This window comes from Gymnoscopelus braueri (assembly GCF_963280865.1).
Source record: "Gymnoscopelus braueri genome assembly, chromosome: 23".
Taxonomy (NCBI): domain Eukaryota; kingdom Metazoa; phylum Chordata; class Actinopteri; order Myctophiformes; family Myctophidae; genus Gymnoscopelus; species Gymnoscopelus braueri.
In genome coordinates this window covers 23546231-23564178 of record NC_137625.1, presented here as the reverse complement: position 1 = coordinate 23564178, position 17948 = coordinate 23546231, and the positions used below count along the sequence as shown (strand labels likewise).

General features: G+C 41.3%; 1 protein-coding gene across 1 annotated transcript; it reads right to left on the bottom strand.

Moving 5' to 3' along the window:
* Positions 1-30: 30 nt before the first annotated feature.
* itih2 (inter-alpha-trypsin inhibitor heavy chain 2) lies at positions 31-16673 on the bottom strand (the record flags this gene model as incomplete). The annotated part of the gene is made up of 20 exons (XM_080421147.1): positions 31-387; positions 472-583; positions 1319-1491; positions 1971-2169; positions 2685-2798; positions 3877-4008; positions 4650-4822; positions 5511-5650; positions 5957-6142; positions 6445-6626; positions 6963-7088; positions 7760-7928; positions 8607-8723; positions 11845-11973; positions 12152-12259; positions 12463-12625; positions 13104-13208; positions 14140-14312; positions 15385-15423; positions 16581-16673. The coding sequence occupies 20 exons, from the start codon at positions 16671-16673 to the stop codon at positions 240-242; spliced, it is 2781 nt and encodes a 926-aa protein (XP_080277273.1). The 3' UTR covers positions 31-239.
* Positions 16674-17948: the final 1275 nt, after the last annotated feature.

Genomic DNA, 17948 nt, shown 5'->3' with positions numbered 1-17948 from the left:
CTGTTATATGTTTTTAAGAGAAAATAAAATTGCCGTATACATTCATCCCCTCTTTACTGTACTTATACTCACCCTTTCAAGCGGTTGTAGCATTTTGTTAATTAAGGCTTCACTGGTCCAGAAAACAAATAGCAGTGTATGACACTGGCAATTTCTTTGTATTATTATGTAGCTCAAATATCTACCCATCCCACTTTATGAGTCATGTGATCCCTTGTGAAAGAAATGTCATTGGAGGCTCAGAGTGTTTGAAGGAAGCTGTTGAGATCTGTGACGATGTAGTCGGTATAATGGCCGTCGATCAAGCCTTTTCCGCTGTTGTGTATGAACCAACAGGAGACATCTGTGCCCTGCTTCTTCTCCTGTCTGTAGTCCTTCTGCCAGCCCCTGACAGACACATACAATTGGTTTTAGTGGCCATTAGCAGCCAAGTTATTATGTTGAATAATCCATTGTGTGTATTTGACTTACCTGGTGACGGCCAACTTGTGTCCCTTCACTTTCATGGTGGCCTCATCCTTCAGAGGATCTATTCCTTTGTGAATATTCTGCACACTCACCTCAGGCTCTGTAGAAAACTGCCCTGGAAGGTCACAAACATGGCACACATTTTCAGCCGTCAAACATCCCAATATAGTAGGATGAAAAAGGATGAATTGTTACAGTTTACAGGAGTTTATTCTGATTCACTGTGCTCTTGAATCCGATTAGTGCATAAAGGCATGTGAAAGAATCCAAAGCACACGTTAACATTTTTCGGCCACACATTATAATTATAACTACAAATATATTGTTTTAAAAGTCATTTCAAGTGGATGGCAGAGTCCACACCACAACTATGACAATGACAGTGGTGAATGATATATAGTTACTGAATAGTGCTTGTCATGGATGGCCCTTCACTCTGCAGGATAGTAGTCATGAGTAGTCAGAATTACTTTAACCCATTAAAACTTGGAAATCATGTCATTTTAGCTATAAAAATCAGGAACATTGTTGACAAATCTTTGAATATGCCTATATTTATTTTTTAAGCAAAAATGTTTTACTCAAATCTTTGCTTCTGGGGGTCTCTGGAACAAAATATTTTGAGATGGGGGTCTGCGGCTAAATACATATCATTTCGGGGGTCCTTGACATGAAAAAGTTTGAGAACCACTGAAAACATACGTTTTTCTTATGTTAGGATTTAGAACATTTAGACATTTTTTTGAATCGTCCTCAGGTCTAATTGGGGTAATGGTGCAATTTGGACTTTGTGTTACAACAAATGATTCCTCATTCTACCTGTCAGCACTTAACCACATGGAAAACGTACCTATGAGTCCGTGGACCAGGGTGGAATAAGTGTTGTCTGTGGGGATATAGATTCCCAGGAAGTCTACATTGATTGGATGCTTCTTCCAAACACGATGGAGCATCACCGTGAACCTCATAGTATCATTTATAGCTACAGTGACATGAGAGTCCTTCACGATGGCAACCCTCACCCTGAAACACAATGACAGTACAGTATAACGGTTAGAGTAATAATTACAACATAATCATAATACCTGCTATATATATTCCAATAATCATAATAATAATACCTGCTACATGTATTCCAATAAGATAGGGTTGATTGCAAGACATTGATTAATACTTTTTAACCACTTATGCCCTACAGTATACATCATTGTATGATGAATAGGTAAATATCTATAAGCTCACAACACTTTGCATTGCGACGTGTCATGAGCATGTACATCTGCTGTTTTTGAAATTTTGAAACTTTTTTGAAAAATGGCAAAAATATTCACCTATGATGACATGCCCAAAATAAAGACACCAGGTTGAAAGTGGTTACATCGATAGCTGACAAATGTACTACAAATGTACAGTGTCAGTATCTACGCCTCTATGAACCCCGTATAAAACTCCTCATGGCACTCATCACACTTTACCCCTAAAACTGTGATTGTTTTTTTTACGTGATGTGTGTGATGTCTGCCGTGGCTCTCCACGTGAAGTTGTGGTTGTTCCTGCCGTCGGTCAGTGCAATATGGTCTGTGCTGACAGCCACGCTGAGTCCCAGCGGCTGGTAGTACACTGAGATGGCCCCGAAGTAGGTGTTCAGCTTGTTCCCCTTTAGACGCTTAGAGCCCACCAGCTGACCGTTCACTGCCACACCTGCAGGGCAGAGGAGGGTTGTTTTTTGACTGCAATAGTCAATTCTGATTGCAGTCATGCATGGTTGCCGCAGTCAATGCTAGACTGAGAGTTGGCGTTGTTAAAACGTTAAATTGGACTTTCAAAAGAAGTTGACGTGAAAGTTGTCGTTCAATAAAATAATCTGCTAAACAACTAGCAGGTTCAGGAGGCTGTCATCACCCATTTATTTCAGTGAGCCAGTAAGCGCAGAAAGCCATATTATCAAGCATGTGCTGTCATGTGAAAAAGAAATGAGCTGACATTACTTTTATCCTCAGCAGAAAATGCTATATATTAAGATAGTTTCAGGTCTTTCTATCGTTGCTGCTATGGTGGTTGTTATATGGACACTGCCATCGCTGAAACCATCCAGCTTACATCTTTCAATCATTGTCTTTGTGCTGTGTAGTTGTTCAAGCGGTCATGTTATTTGAGTTATTTTATGTTCTGTTGCAAAACACTAGAACCAGGGAATAGAGAGCGTGGTGCGCTACCTGTTTGGCGGTCAGACAGCAGGTTGAGGATGTTACCAGGCTTGGAGTCGATGTTGAAGCAGACATCCATGTTGCTTCTGGGCAGGTGCACTGTGAAGTGAGGGTCGTTCTCCACTGGATCGGAAACAAAGCCTGTTACTTACTAGACACACCTCTCACATCTGTTCATCAAAGTTTTCAGTGGGGTATTACGTAAAAAGTGTCTTTCATGTCAAGGACCCCCACTTGAAAATATTTTGTGCCATGGATGGACCCCCATAAGAGAAGATTGTCAACATCTTTCGAAAATAGCAGAAAAATTAAATAGGACGTATTAAGGGTTTAAACCATACATGGGCAACTGGCAGCCAGGGGGCCACATGCGGCCCCCAGCTTCACTTAATGCGGCCCACAGGTTTGATTGATTGATTGATTGAATATTTTATTAGGTAAAAAAAGTTAAACAGCACAATTACATTTAAAATACTTTGACTAAAAGGTCCGTCCAAAAAAATCCTTGCGGTCTTGTTTCCATTGAGGTCCTTGGTATTGGTTTTTGGTTAATATCAGAATACTGATATATTATTGATTTCAGCTGTTACAATTCCAAACATGCAAACATGACCCGCTTTAATTACTTCAGTCTATATTAGTAGCTTAATGACTAGTATTAAAATTCTATTGTCTTTTTTATGTCCAATGTATTTGTATTTAAGTTCATAAAGTTAACATAAGTATAACTAAATGCATTTGAAATTAAATTAAAAAAAATACTTTTCAGGATTCCAATGAAAAAATTGCAAACATAGCAGATCTACAAGCTCATTTTGAGCTTGTAGATCTACTATTTTTGCTACTTTTGTGTGACATAAAATGACGAAAAAAAATACAGAGATAAGGGGTGTCTGTCCGACAGTATATGCAATGTAGCCCTCTGGAGTGAGTGTGGAAATATAGTGGCCCTCTCCATCATCAAAGTTGCATCACCCCTGGTTTAAACTGTTCCTCAATTTGATGGGGAACCCCGTAAAGGACCCCTGGGTGTCCCCGGACCCCACTTTGAGAACCAGTGATATAAAACTGTGTGTGTGTGTGTGTGTGTGTGTGTGTGTGTGTGTGTGTGTGTGTGTGTGTGTGTGTGTGTGTGTGTGTGTGTGTGTGTGTGTGTGTGTGTGTGTGTGTGTGTGTGTGTGCGTGCGTGTGCGTGCATTACCAAAGTTGATGCGTTCAGGCGGGGCACCTATAGCCTGGCGAGGAGGTGCATCGGTGGTCATCTGCACCCAGGGGGGAGGTTCATGGAGCATCCGGATTGGAGGCATACCAGAAGAGACCAACCCTCCGGATCCTACACATACAAACACACACAATGCACACTTCAGAACACTCACTATACGAGTCAACTCAGCAGCAGTGGTGGAAGAAGTACTCAGATGTTTTACTGAAGTAAAAGTAGCAATACCACAATATAAAAATGTAAAAGGCCTGTGTTCAAAATGTTACTTGAGTAAAAGTACAAAGGTATTGGCATCAAAATATACTTAAAGTAACTAAAGTAAAAGTACAAAAAGGTTTGAAAATAGCAGATCTACAAGCTCACAATGCGTCGCATCGCGATTTTCAAATAGCCTATGTATAAAATAGCTAAAGTGGTTAATGTATGTTTTATAATATAATAACTTATATCTGCAAAGTAACTAACTAATGTTTTCAAATATTATATTATATAATAATTGTAATGGAGTAAAAGTACAATATTTGCCTCTGAGATGTAGTGGAGTAGAAGTAAAAGTATTGAAAATTGGAAATACTCCAGTACAGTAAAAAATATCTAAAAGTTTTGCTTTAGTGCAGCACTTGAGTAAATGTACTTAGCTACTTTACACCACTGCTCAGCAGATATATTTGAGCTCATGGCAAATAGTTCCCTGGCATCTATTGTCGTTTTTTTTAAGAATTTCATAGTTTTTCTTTTATTTGGTAAGACACCTGAGCAGCAGCCGTGTTTGGGGTCCTTGGGGGAGTCTGCCAGCAGCCTCTCGCCGCCTCCTTCACTCTCCACCAGCAGAGCGGTGAGAGGAGTAACAAACTGGTGCTCCACAGCCAGAGTCATGATCCTCTGGGTGATCTTTCTCTTCTTAACAGCTGTTGTGGCCAAGGACCTGCAGGAGAAACACACAGTTAAAACCTTGAGTTTGCTAAAGATTTTTACCTATAAAAGGTCCAAGCCCAGCCCAATGCAGAATGTGTTTGATTGCTGACGACAGTCATGTTTTTCATTAAAAGCTAAAGAAATTGCCAAATACTGAAATTAAATAACACATAATGTGATATAGCTCCCTGCTCTTAAAAATGTTGTTTCGTAATTGCAATGATCAGGGATTACTAGCCTATGTAGCGGAGCCTGAATGCTTTTTTCATTACTTGGTTCCTGCATTTCCTGTTCCTGCCATTCTGATGTTGCTGTACGTAATTCCACGACCCAATATACTGTACTGTACTGTATATCTCCCCCAACCCACATTTGGTCATCATGTGTGCACCACTGCTTTAGATTAACAACCATGTCTGGGTGCTTTCAAACATTTGGAATTTGGCTGCCCACATATGTTTGGGGTCGTACAGTTAGAGTACGAGTGTTCTCCTAAGTACAGGACCTCAAGTATGAATGAAACGAACCACTCAAGCTTCCAGGCTTTCGATAACAAGTTTAACAAGTCTGTCAGTGAACTTATTACAGCTCCTCACCTGAAGGCTCCAGTTCATTTGTGTGTCTCTGTTAACCTATCATACCCCTCCATAATTTTTTCACACGTCAGGTACACATTTCTATAAGTGTGTACTGTGTACCTCTCACTTATGAGCTGGGTGACGGTGATATAGGCCCACATCTGCCTGGCGAAGCCTGTGAAAGAGTGCTGCTGCTTGGCTAGCTCTAAGTCCAGCTCTGTGATGTCTGACTCTGTCTCCAAGGACAGATCCAGACGGGCCTGGGAGACAAGATGGGGCGGTGAGAGGAGGAGGGAGTTATTATGTGTGTGTACACAGAACACACATGTTACTGTTTATGGGACTGTAACTGTTCATCATAATACATACTTCCATGTGTGTGTGTGTGTGTGTGTGTGTGTGTGTGTGTGTGTGTGTGTGTGTGTGTGTGTGTGTGTGTGTGTGTGTGTGTGTGTGTGTGTGTGTGTGTGTGTGTGTGTGTGTGTGTGTGTGTGTGTTTGTGTGTGTGTGTGTGTGCGTGTGTGCGTGCGTGTGTGCGTGTCACAGATGGTGCATGTGCTACTCACAGCAGATGCTGTGGTGAGACCAGTCAGCATGTTGCTGTCAGAGGGTAGCACCTTCCCAGCCACCACCAGCTCTGAACCGCTGAAGTACTTGTCGAATCGGTTCTGGGTGACGTCGGACACAGAGTCCTCTGGGAACTGGACGGTGATCGTTCTCAGCAGGGGTGAGGACACCTGTCTGTAGAACGACTGGAGAGCAGAGAGTGGATGAGACCAAAACATGCCGGTGTTAACGTATTTAAAGTTTGATGGATGGTCACAACCTTAAATGTGGGCTCTCAAAAGAGTTTCATTTAAAAACTCCACAGACATTTCCATAGTTATCTGGGCATGATCGAGGAACCGGAAGTACTGATTTAATTATTTTTTTAATTACATGACTTGTTTCTTGTGATGTCCTGACTATGATATCACATCTGTTGTGAAGCCCAAGGCATACCAATGTGGACAATTGTATTCTATACTTCCTAGGGTCCTCTGTGCCGTCATACCCGTAGCTGCTCCGCCGCATCATGGTTGGCGTAGATCCTCTGAGCCACGCCCCTGTTCTCCATGGCGATGCGCTCCAGGAAGTCATAGTCAACATCAAAGCCGATACCCAGAGAGAAGAGAGAGAAGTCCGCCCTCATCGCCTTCCTCACATTCTTCTGAATGGCGCTGAGCTTGATCTCTCCTGCAGAACCATGGAGTGGGTAGACGGTTTGCATAGTTTCACAGAGCAACAGCAGCAACTTACAACAAGTACAGCTATTGAAACTTCAGCTTTGCATCCTAGTACATTTCAAGCAGCCAATATTAAGGAATACAAGAGCCAGAGCCCTAGCAGTCCAGACAATGTCATACCAAACATCACAGACAGGTGGCAGTGCCACTATGTCCTTAATATTGCCATATAGATATATCACTAAAAACAGATCTCAGACTTAAACAGCTGACTAATAGGTGATTGGTGATGAAAGTGAACAAAGGCTACGAAATGGATCAACAGATGATGGCACGTCAGTCTCACCGACAGTGGGGTCTCCGTCAGACACCAGAATGATCATGGAGACAGATCGCTTGTCGAGCAGGTCCTGGTTAGATGCCTTCACCAACATCTGTGTTGCCCTCATTAATGCCTCATTGATGTTGGTGCCTGGGGTCATAGGGTACAGAGATTTACATTCTAAATGTTTGCTGTCAGCTGCTGTCCATAACGCCTCCGTAAATGTCCTCTGTTCCAGCTTTTACAGAGTGTAACCATTACATTTCACCAGTGGTGTGAAGTAACTAAGTACATTTACGCAAGTACTGTACTTAAGTACAATTTTGAGGTACTTTTACTTTACTGGGGTATTTCCAATTTTCAATACTTCTACTTCTACTCCACTACATCTCAGAGGCAAATATTGTACTTTTACTCCACTACAATTATTTGAAAACTTTAGTTGCTAGTTACTTTGCAGATAGCCTATAAATTATTATATTATGAAACACACATTAACCACTTTTGCCCTATTTTATACTAGGTTATTTGAAAATAGCCGATCTGCAAGCTCACAACGTGTCGCATCGCGACACGTTGTGAGCTTGTAGATCTGCTATTTTCAAACATTTTAGTACTTTTACTTTTGGCACTTTAAGTACATTTTGACGCCAATACTTTTGTACTTTTACTCAAGTAACATTTTGAACACAGGCCTTTTACTTGTAGCAGAGTATTTCTACACTGTGGTATTGCTACTTTTACTTAAGTAAAATATCCGAGTACTTTTTCCACCACTGATTTTCACCTTGTACTCTCTTGCCCTCTTCCCTCTGTCTCACCTCCATTAGGTTTGATGTTCCGGATGTATTTCTTGGCGTCTGCGACCTGGATGGAGGACCCAGGGACGAGGTCCTCGTTCCAGCAGCGCACGTTGTGGTTGAAATCTATGATGCTGAAGTAGTCGTCGATGGTCAGGTCGTCCAGGATGGCCTGCATAGCCTCCACTGTCTGGGAGAGAGAGGAGAGATGAGGGGTTTTCTATTAAATGCATTCTGAACAATGGCCACATGAGGGCAGTGGTTTACAAATGGTGGCTGGGGAACACAACAGAGAAAGAGAGAAGGGGGGGGTTGCATCAAGAGATAGGGAGAATATATTATACCTCTATGGGAGAAACCAGTGGTGTAAAGTAACTAATATATTTACTCAAGTACTGTACTTAAGTACAATTTTGAGGTACTTTTACTTTACTGGAGTACTTCCAATTGTCTATACTTGTACTTGTACTTCTACTCCACTACATCTCAGAGGCAAATATTGTACTTTTACTACACTACAATTATTTGAAAACTTGAGTTACTAGTTACTTTGCAGATATCAATTACTACATTATAAAACATACATTAACCACTTAAGCCTCATTTTATACCTAGGCTATTTGAAAACATTTTAGTGCTTTTACTTTTGGTACTTTAAGTAAATTTTGATATCAATACTTTTGTACTTTTACTCAAGTAAACTTTGAATTATGGACTTTCACTTGTAACAAAGTACTTCTACAGTACTTTTTCCACCAATGGGAGAAACAGAGATAAGTGGGGGGGGGGAGTAAGTGAGGTGCTGGAGAGACCTGTTGGAGGGGTCAAAGTGCATGTAAATAAATAAAAAAGCTCCCATGACTCTCACCTGCTTCATCTTGACTCCCCACATCGATCCGCTGACGTCAATGACGAAGACAATGTTTTTAGGGAGCGGCGAGAGGTTGGCCGGGGCGAAGAAATGGACAAAGTGGCCGTCAGAGACCTTGAGGAGACAAACTTAGCCTGAATGACGTGCATCACCGTTGCATTTCCATTCCCAGTCAAATAGATTGAAAACAACAGCATATCGCATTGGTTCTCAAAGTGGGGTCTGGGGACCCCCAGGGGTCCTTGAGGGAGTTCCAGGGGGTCCCCAGCTAATGGCATGCTCCTATTAGCAGAAAAAAGCTTCCTCGATGACAAAATTGAGGAAAATCAAAGCAAACCACGAGAGCTTTGGAAGCTATTCAACAACCTACTAGGCTGCAGCAAGAAATTGAAAACCAGGTTTACAAACATAAGCCTCAAGGTGAATGACACTCTCACCACATCCAAACATGAAGTGAGTAAAATCCTCAACATATTCTTCACGACCATAACCTCAGATTTGGTTGAAAAACTACCCCCTCACTCTGGGTGCTATGGTGAAGAGTATGTTGACTCATTTTACGAAAAACAGGGTGTACGCAAAGATGATTTTAAACTCTCCCCTGTGAAAACAGAAGAGGTGTTTAAAAAATTGAGTGCTCTTCATCAACACAGAGCCACAGGCCTCGACATTATCCCCGCCAAATTTCTAAAAGACTCAGCCGCCTCCATTGCTCCAATCATTACCCACATAATAAACCTCTCCATCATACAGGGACGGGTCCCTACTCCCTAACGATTTCAAAAAAGCAAGGGTGACCCCTCTGTACAACAAAGGAAACAAATTAGACCCTGGCAACTACCGCCCTATTTCTATTCTTAGCTCCATCTCGAAAGTCATGGAAAAAATAGTCTATGAACAGGTCGATAAGTATCTTGCCGAGAAAAATCTAATCTACAAATTACAATCTGGTTTCAGAACAAACCACTCCACTGACACATGCCTTCAATAGATACAAGCACTCATTTGTTCCTGCCTCAATTCGGGCAATCAATGATGCCAGGGACCGATAGAGGATAATGTTACTGATGGTGATGGTGATGATGAAACAAGCACTTTATGCAGGCACCTTATATTTCTGAATGTAGCCCTTTATTTTATCTTATCTCTTGCACTTTATTGTGATGATGATGATGATGAAACAAGCACTTTATGCCGGCACTTCCCTTTTATCTCTTGCACTAGATGCGCCCAGACCTATGTTTTTATGCTATGGTGTTTCATGTCTGCTGTTGTCCTGGACCTGTACTGTCTGTATGTTTTAAACCACTACTCTGGCTATAAACCCAATTGCCCTTCTGGGACATTAATAAACTTGAACCTTGAACCTTGAACCTTGAACCTCTATTTGAACGACTCTATCAAACAAGATGTCGACAAGGGCAAATATTGCGGCATGGTCATGTTGGACCTCCAGAAGGCCTTTGACACCGTTAATCACCCAATTATGATCAATAAGCTCAAAGCAATAGGTTTTGATGATACGTCAGTGAACTGGATGAGATCCTACCTGGAAGGGAGGGAGCAAGTGGTGGAAGTAAACGGCACCCAGTCCCCCCCCTCCCTGTGACTTGTGGTGTTCCTCAAGGAAGTATACTAGGACCTTTACTGTTCCTGATATATGTAAATGATATGTCATCAGCCTGCGACTGCAAACTGTTCCTGTTCGCAGATGACTCGGCCCTGCTAGTCTCGGACAGGGACAGGCTACAGGTTGAGAAAACTCTCAGCTCTGAACTCAACAAGATCTGCATCTGGCTCTCTGACAACAAACTTCCACTACACCTGGGTAAAACTGAATCCATCCTCTTTGGGTCCAGTCCTAACCTTAGTAAGGCAGAGAGTTTCACGATCAAAGTGGGTGATGATGTCATCAAAAGAAAGGATGAAATTACCTACCTGGGCTCCATCTTGGAGGCAAACCTCTATGGTAACAAAAACGCCGAAAAAGTTATAAAAAATGTCAACCAAACACGCTATTTGTGGAGGATTGATCGTCTAGTCAGTAAGAATACTCTGAAAATTCTTGCAGGGGCCCTCATTCTTATGCATGCACTTCATGGTATCACACACCTCCAAGGCCTTAAAAACAAGGCTCCAAACATCCCAAAACAAACTTGTAAGGCTACTTCTTGGCCTCAATCACAAAACCCATCTAACCCCTGCTCATTTTGCTAGGATTGGATGGCTTAGGGTTGAGGACAGAGTACAGCAACTTGCTATGGGCCTGGTCTTCAAGATACACCACAACATTGGGATCCCCCTGTATTTGTCAAAATACTTCCAAAATGTTAATGAAGTCCATGATCATAACACCAGAGGCAGCTCCACAAATCATGTTCAACCCAGATTTGGCTCAACTAAGGGAATGAACTCGTTCTCATGCTATTCATCAAAAATGTGGAATGCCCTACCAAAAGGAGTAAAGGAGTGTAAAACCCTACTCACTTTCAAAACTGCCCTAAAGATACACCTTCAGGAGGCTGCAATTCGAAAATGGCCCCTGTCTAAGTCTTAACCTACCCCCCCCTCTTTCATTTTCCTCTTTTGTATATATATTTTTTCTCTCTTCATACCAGTAATCTGAAAGCTGATTGTATGACATTCTGTATAGTAGTGTGTATATCTGTCTGTCTCATCATGATTTGTGTGCATGGGGTTCTCATCTTAAACAAGCTGCGTGCTTAACTGAGTCTTCCAGTTTAGTAGACCTTGTATTGTGAATTTTGTACTTCCATGTACTGTGATTCTCATGTCTTACTAAATAAAAGTACATCAATCAATCAATCAATCAAATGATGGATAGGAACCAAATGGACCCTTACGGGTCTGTAACTCAGAGAGTGTACAAATGGAACCAAATGGACCCTAACGGGTCCATTTGGTTCCATTTGTACACTCTCAGAGCTACATTAACATTGATTTTACAACATAAATTGGGGTCCCAGAGATAGAAATACCATTACATGGGGGTCTGTAGCCTAATGCGTGTGAAACTGGGGGTCCTTGAAATTAAAATGGTTGAGAATGGTTTAGAATGGTTGAGAAAATGGGGTCCGCGGACTAATAAGTGTCAATTTGGGGGTCCTTGACATGAAAAGGTTTGAGAACCACTGGAATATCGTACTAGTTTGATAGATAGTTTTAGCAAGCGTACGGCACATATAGTATGCATGGATGGTTGTGTACGACATACTTGCAGCTCCCCGGCATTGCTGTCTCTCTGCACGTCGTATTTGACGACAAAGACTCCATCGATGGCGCTGGTCGTACAGTTCTCACACTTCCTCTGCTTCTGCAGCGTGGGCTTGAAGACAATGTGAGCCTAGACGGGGACACACACGCACACACACACATACACGCATGCATGCATGCACGCAAGCAAGCAAGCACACACAGACACACGCACGCATACACACACAATCCATTTAGATAAGACAACCTACATGCTATAAAATAAGCAAGCGGCTGCAAATAAAGTAGGATGCACATGTTAATGTTACCTTGTCTTTAGAGGAGGTCACTTTGATCTGGCCTGCAAACTGTTCCCCAAGCACGTTAGGTGCTTCTACCATGGAAATACCCTTAGGCTCAAAGATGTACACATCCACCTAGGAAGAGACAGGGGTCAAGGGGGTTTGTTGAGTGACAAATACACACACACACACACACACACACACACACACACACACACACACACACACACACACACACACACACACACACACACACACACACACACACACACACACACACACACACACACACACACACACACACACACACACACACACACACACACACACACACACACCTGGAACTGGGGCACAAGCCTTCCAGGCTGCAGGTGCAGTACGTGCTCGTAGTAGCCCAGCTTCCTGTGCATCATTTCCTGATAGTGGAGCTCGAACTCGATGTTACTGCCAGGGGGTACGTGGACCTCTGTCTTAAAGGTCTCCATGTCCTGTGCATTAGCCCTGTGAAGAGTCAGCATCGCTGAAGTGTCACAGCATGATCATGTTTTCTTTCTTTGTGTTGTTTTGACAGGTTTTACTGTGTTGTGCTGTCACTGTTTTTATTGAATAATATACTATACACATGCAGAAAGCTCATGGGATTTATGAACAACTGACATTTCATTAAAAACATCTGTTAGATCACAGAGGATGAGGGATTCGTGTGTGCTGTGCCGAGGAGTTAAGACACATTTTTGCTTTGTTGCACAATGGTGTCGCTGGCCAAAAATGTGTGAGAAATGTGACGTGATGTGTTTTTCAGTATGTCTTGTATAAAAAAAAAGAATATGATAATGATATGTGTACATTGTGCATTGTCAATAAATGAATCTTAAAAAATAAATACAAATAAATGTGAAGTGATGCATCACATTTTTTGCTTCTAAATCATTTATTATATTTAAGTATAAATGATCACTTAAAGACATGTTCTTACTACCTGACAATGCCAGCTGCCTTGCCTCGGGCTCTGGCCTGAGCATACAGGTTCCTGGCCACTGTCTTCTCCTTCACTGAACCCACGAAGATGATCCCGTTCACGTTCCTGCACACATGGCGATGACGGACGAGTGCAAAACAACAGACATCAACTCAAAAGACACATTGTTTGTAATTGCTCTCTCCATACAATGCAAATCAATGGACATCAGCTATGACGACACAAGTAATTGTCACTTTGGCTGTGGTTGAATTTTCCAATACAATAGAATCATATAGTGACAACTTATTGGTGAAAGGAATCAAAATCACAAAGATTGAGAAGGTGAGATGATCTGTGAAAATGATTATATCTTGCCTATTCGAAATCATGATGACTACATTTCAAATGAAAAGCAGCAAGTGTTTATATTATGTTTCACAGAGGCTGGATAGTGAATATCTAAATGCACAGATCCCTCAGTTCAGCCACTTTCACCCTGGTGTCACTGTTTTGGGCATGCCATTGTGGGTGAAAAAAAATCTAATATTTGAACAAAGAAACAGATCTACAATCTTGCAACACGTTGCGGTGCCACGCGTTGTGAGCTTGTAGATCAGCTATTTTTTCCAATTTTTTAAATAGGGCTTAAAGGAGGAGTTCACCCAAAAAAATGACTTATTTTCTATCAATTGCACACCCTATGAAGCCTTGAATCCATGGATTCTTTTTTGTTTTTGTCGCATTCCTAAGCTAATAATTTGATTCCCGTCTCCTACCGGCTAATGTATCCGGTAGGAGACACAAAGTAGATTACTTGTGTCTCCTACCGGAAATACACACAGTCATCAAATTATTGTCTTAGGAATGCCACAAAAACAAAAATAAATCCATGAAATCAAGGCTTCATGGGGTGTGTAATTGATAGAAAATAAGTCATTTTTTGGGTGAACTCCTCCTTTAAGAGGTTAGATGGGCATGCCACTAATGCTATGGAATGTTTTCCTTGGCTTAGTGTGTGTTTTGTGTTTCTGTATGATGCTGAGCGGCTGCTCACATGGTGAAGTTGGTGATGAAGGCTCGTTTGGGGATCTGGACGTTGAAGCCAATGCTCTGGGCTTTGGAACCAGAGTTGACCACGGAGCTCCGCACGGTGGTGTGGGCGAAGCGTGACGTGATGCGGCTCTCCACCTTGTAGCTCTTGACTGTGATGTCATCGCCACGGATGGCCTATGGGGGCACAGAGCAGAACACGTGATTACTTTGTCACCGCCAGTACAAGTCATACACAGAAGAGACGGGTGAGACAAGGCCACCAATAGATCACAACAGTCCTATTTGTTCACAATACAGCATATCATTGAGGTGGACAAAAGGGAAAAAATGAAATGAAGGAATCAAATGAATTCATTGTGTCCCACGCCATGTAAAGCCTGCTGTTCAATGTGCAATGTCTGCCATCTTATTGGTCTATTCATTGATCTTGGCCAAATGCTGTGGCAAACTGTATGATAGGATATTATTTGTTGTTATATGGCAGATTACGATTAGTGTGTAAAGATATGTAAAGATCTGTGCATTTTTGTGGTCTCATTGCAGGATCTTGGACCAAACCCTGTCAGAGGCTGCCTTTAATCGCAAGTGCACCAAATAAATGAGGTCGACATTTGCCTGGGACAGCATTATTGTGGAAAAATAAAACATAGAATGTGCAGCAGGTGACTCCCAAGATAATCACCCTGGGATTGTTTACCATTCATGGTGGAGTTCCACCATGACTTCAACTCTCCCCATATATATATATATATATATATATATATATATATATATATATATATATATATATATTAGTCTAAAACTGAATGAATGACCAATGGACCTTAGGTAGTGATTAGTGAATGGCCAATGAATTGGGTAGTGAATGACCAATGACCAGCAAATACAGGCTAACATCACAACATGTTGTATTTACCTATGAAATGTGTTTGTGCTTGTAGATCATCTATACTTTTGCTATGTGATTTACAACAAATTATATAGTTTAAGTTTACTAGTGGCCAACAAAATCTAATAACCTGAGTGAACCATGAATTAACAGGTCTCTTCTGACTCTGTCAACGATGTGATCTCTTCCAGGGGAGAGAGAAAGACAGGACTTGTTTGAGGCACTAAAGTGAACCGGCAGAGAAGTCAATAACCTGTCAGTCAGGGGGATCTCTTCAAACAGCAGGCTATTGATCGTGAGATAACATTAAACTCTGTCACAGTGGAGACGGTCTGAACAACAAGCGCAGAGACTCACCTCAAAGTCTTCTTCCTCCTCGCTGGTCAATATCGCTCTCTGACACACACAAACACACAAACAAGTCATCAGCTCCACACTGCCTCAGTCTACAAGATAGGCTGTCAGTCATTATGACTGTCTTTAAATCTGTTCATCAGTCACATCATATGACATCATCATACTGTCTGTCATGTAGTGTGACATGTAATGAACAGATTTGATTTTTAATTGTAAAAAAAAACAACTATGTATATATAATCTCACCCTTTGTCTTTCCCTGTGATCTTGAAAACCTGCCTGGTAAGAGAACAGAAAAAGTTTGTAGCATGGTGCTTCAGTCATTCAAGAGACACATTTCAAACCCTTATCAAAGCAGGCAAAATTCCCAAAGAACACATTCTTATTTACAGCAACAAGGACCGCAATGGAATCAAGCTGTAAGCTTTTTTTGCGTTATCCTTTTGATTATGGTGGGTCAGATGTATGTTATGGTGACATATGTTTATTTCATGATCAATAAAGATATAAAAGTGCATATATTATATAGCTAGCAGCCATACATTATATAGCAAATGTCCCATGACTAATGTACTCTTTGATTAAATTGAACAAACAACAACAGCAGCAGGGACACTGAGAATCAGTCGTGTAAAGTAACTAAGTACATTTACTCAAGTACTGTACTTTTAAAGTACAATTTTGAGGTACTTTTACTTTAGTATTTCCAATTGTCTATACTTTATACTTCTACTCCACTACATCTCAGAGGCAAATATTGTACTTTTACTCCATTACAATTATTTGAAAACTTTGCAGGTATAAATTATTATATAATAAAACATACATTAACCACTTTAGCCCTATTTTATACCTAAGCTATTTGAAAATAGCAGATCTACAAGCTCACAACGCGTCGCATCGCGACGCGTTGTCAGCTTGTAGAGATCTACTATTTTCAAACATTTTAGTACTTTTACTTTTGTACTTTAAGTATATTTTGATGCCAATACTTTTGTACTTTTAGTAAATTTAGTAAAGTAAATTAGTAAAATAGTACTTTTAGTAAAGTAAATTTTGAATTCCGGACTTTTGCTTGTAACAGAGTACTTCTACATTGCAGTATTGATACTTTTACTTCATTAAAACATTTGAGAACTCTTTCCACCACTGCAGAATCATCCCCATGTTGTTGGCTTTCTCTCAACACTACTCACCGTCTCCCCCTCCCATTCTCCATCTATGAAAAACTCAAAGCAGTGGCTCTGGTGGAGGAACAGAAGCCCCGTCAACAGTAGCAAATGTCTCATGTTTCCGGGCCTGTTGGCTTGGCCAGGCAGTCCTTCAGAGATACAACCACAGCCGTGCAGAGAGAATCCTTCTGCTGGAAGCACAGAGGAACCCAAAAGTGAGGGTTAAACTCCACTGAACTGATAGATGCCTGGCCCCGCTGTCAATATTTGTTATGTTTCATGACTGTAGCTCTGCACAGAGGGATGGGAAACTTTGAAACTGTTTGAGACCTTGACCGGCAGGCAGTGTGGGAGGGGAAAATAGGACAGATGTGGGGGTATTCAGGTTAAGCTCTAGAAGCTTTCAGATGCTGGTATAGACTCACTGAGGAAGGGTTTTTGATTCTATAACGGCGTGTTCTCATGATCATGATGGTGATATACATCTACAACTGGTTGTTGTAGAACTTACATTCTACATGCATACGGTACATACATACATATATTATATATGTACACATACAAACTGTAGCCTTTATGTGTGCACACACACACACACACACACACACACACACACACACACACACACACACACACACACACACACAACGCGCGCGCGCACACACACACACACACACACACACACACACACACACACACACACACACACACACACACACACACACACACACACACACACACACACAATAATAATGGGTCGCAGATACAAGATAGTCAAAATTAGGAAGATGACATTTTGCACTATGTCCACAAGATGGCACTAATGCTTTCCTATCTCTTATGAAGGTTTCCTATTGCCAAATAGACACTAGAATGGTTTAAAAGAAAATGTTATGCTTTTGCAAATATGTTGGTCATGTAGGCCTAGCAGGCTATAGCCTACGCTCCCATACATTACACACCCTCAACTCTCTCTCTCTCTAGCATACAGTGGTTGGATTGATAGTGCTGGCCTACACACACTCATGCACGCACGTACACACAGCAACGCACAGCCTCATTAAACTTTAATATTCGATACAATCGAACATTAAAGTTTAATGAGGCTGTGCACTATCTGATACAGTAATATGATATAATTTGTGTAGATCTTTTTAATTTGTAGTATAGGCTATATTTATGTATTTGTATAGCAGCCTATTTGTTTATTTTCTGAAATCGCGTGTGAATCACTGTGATATATAGGCTAGCTAAACTGTATTTATTTGTATTTTTTACTTCGTTTACAGTGTAAACGAAGTAAAAAGTAGACTACACTGATGAAAGGTGAATTCTGGTTTAATGACCCCATGAGGAAATGGGGTCAGCATTGAAGTCCGTTTCGAAATAGCT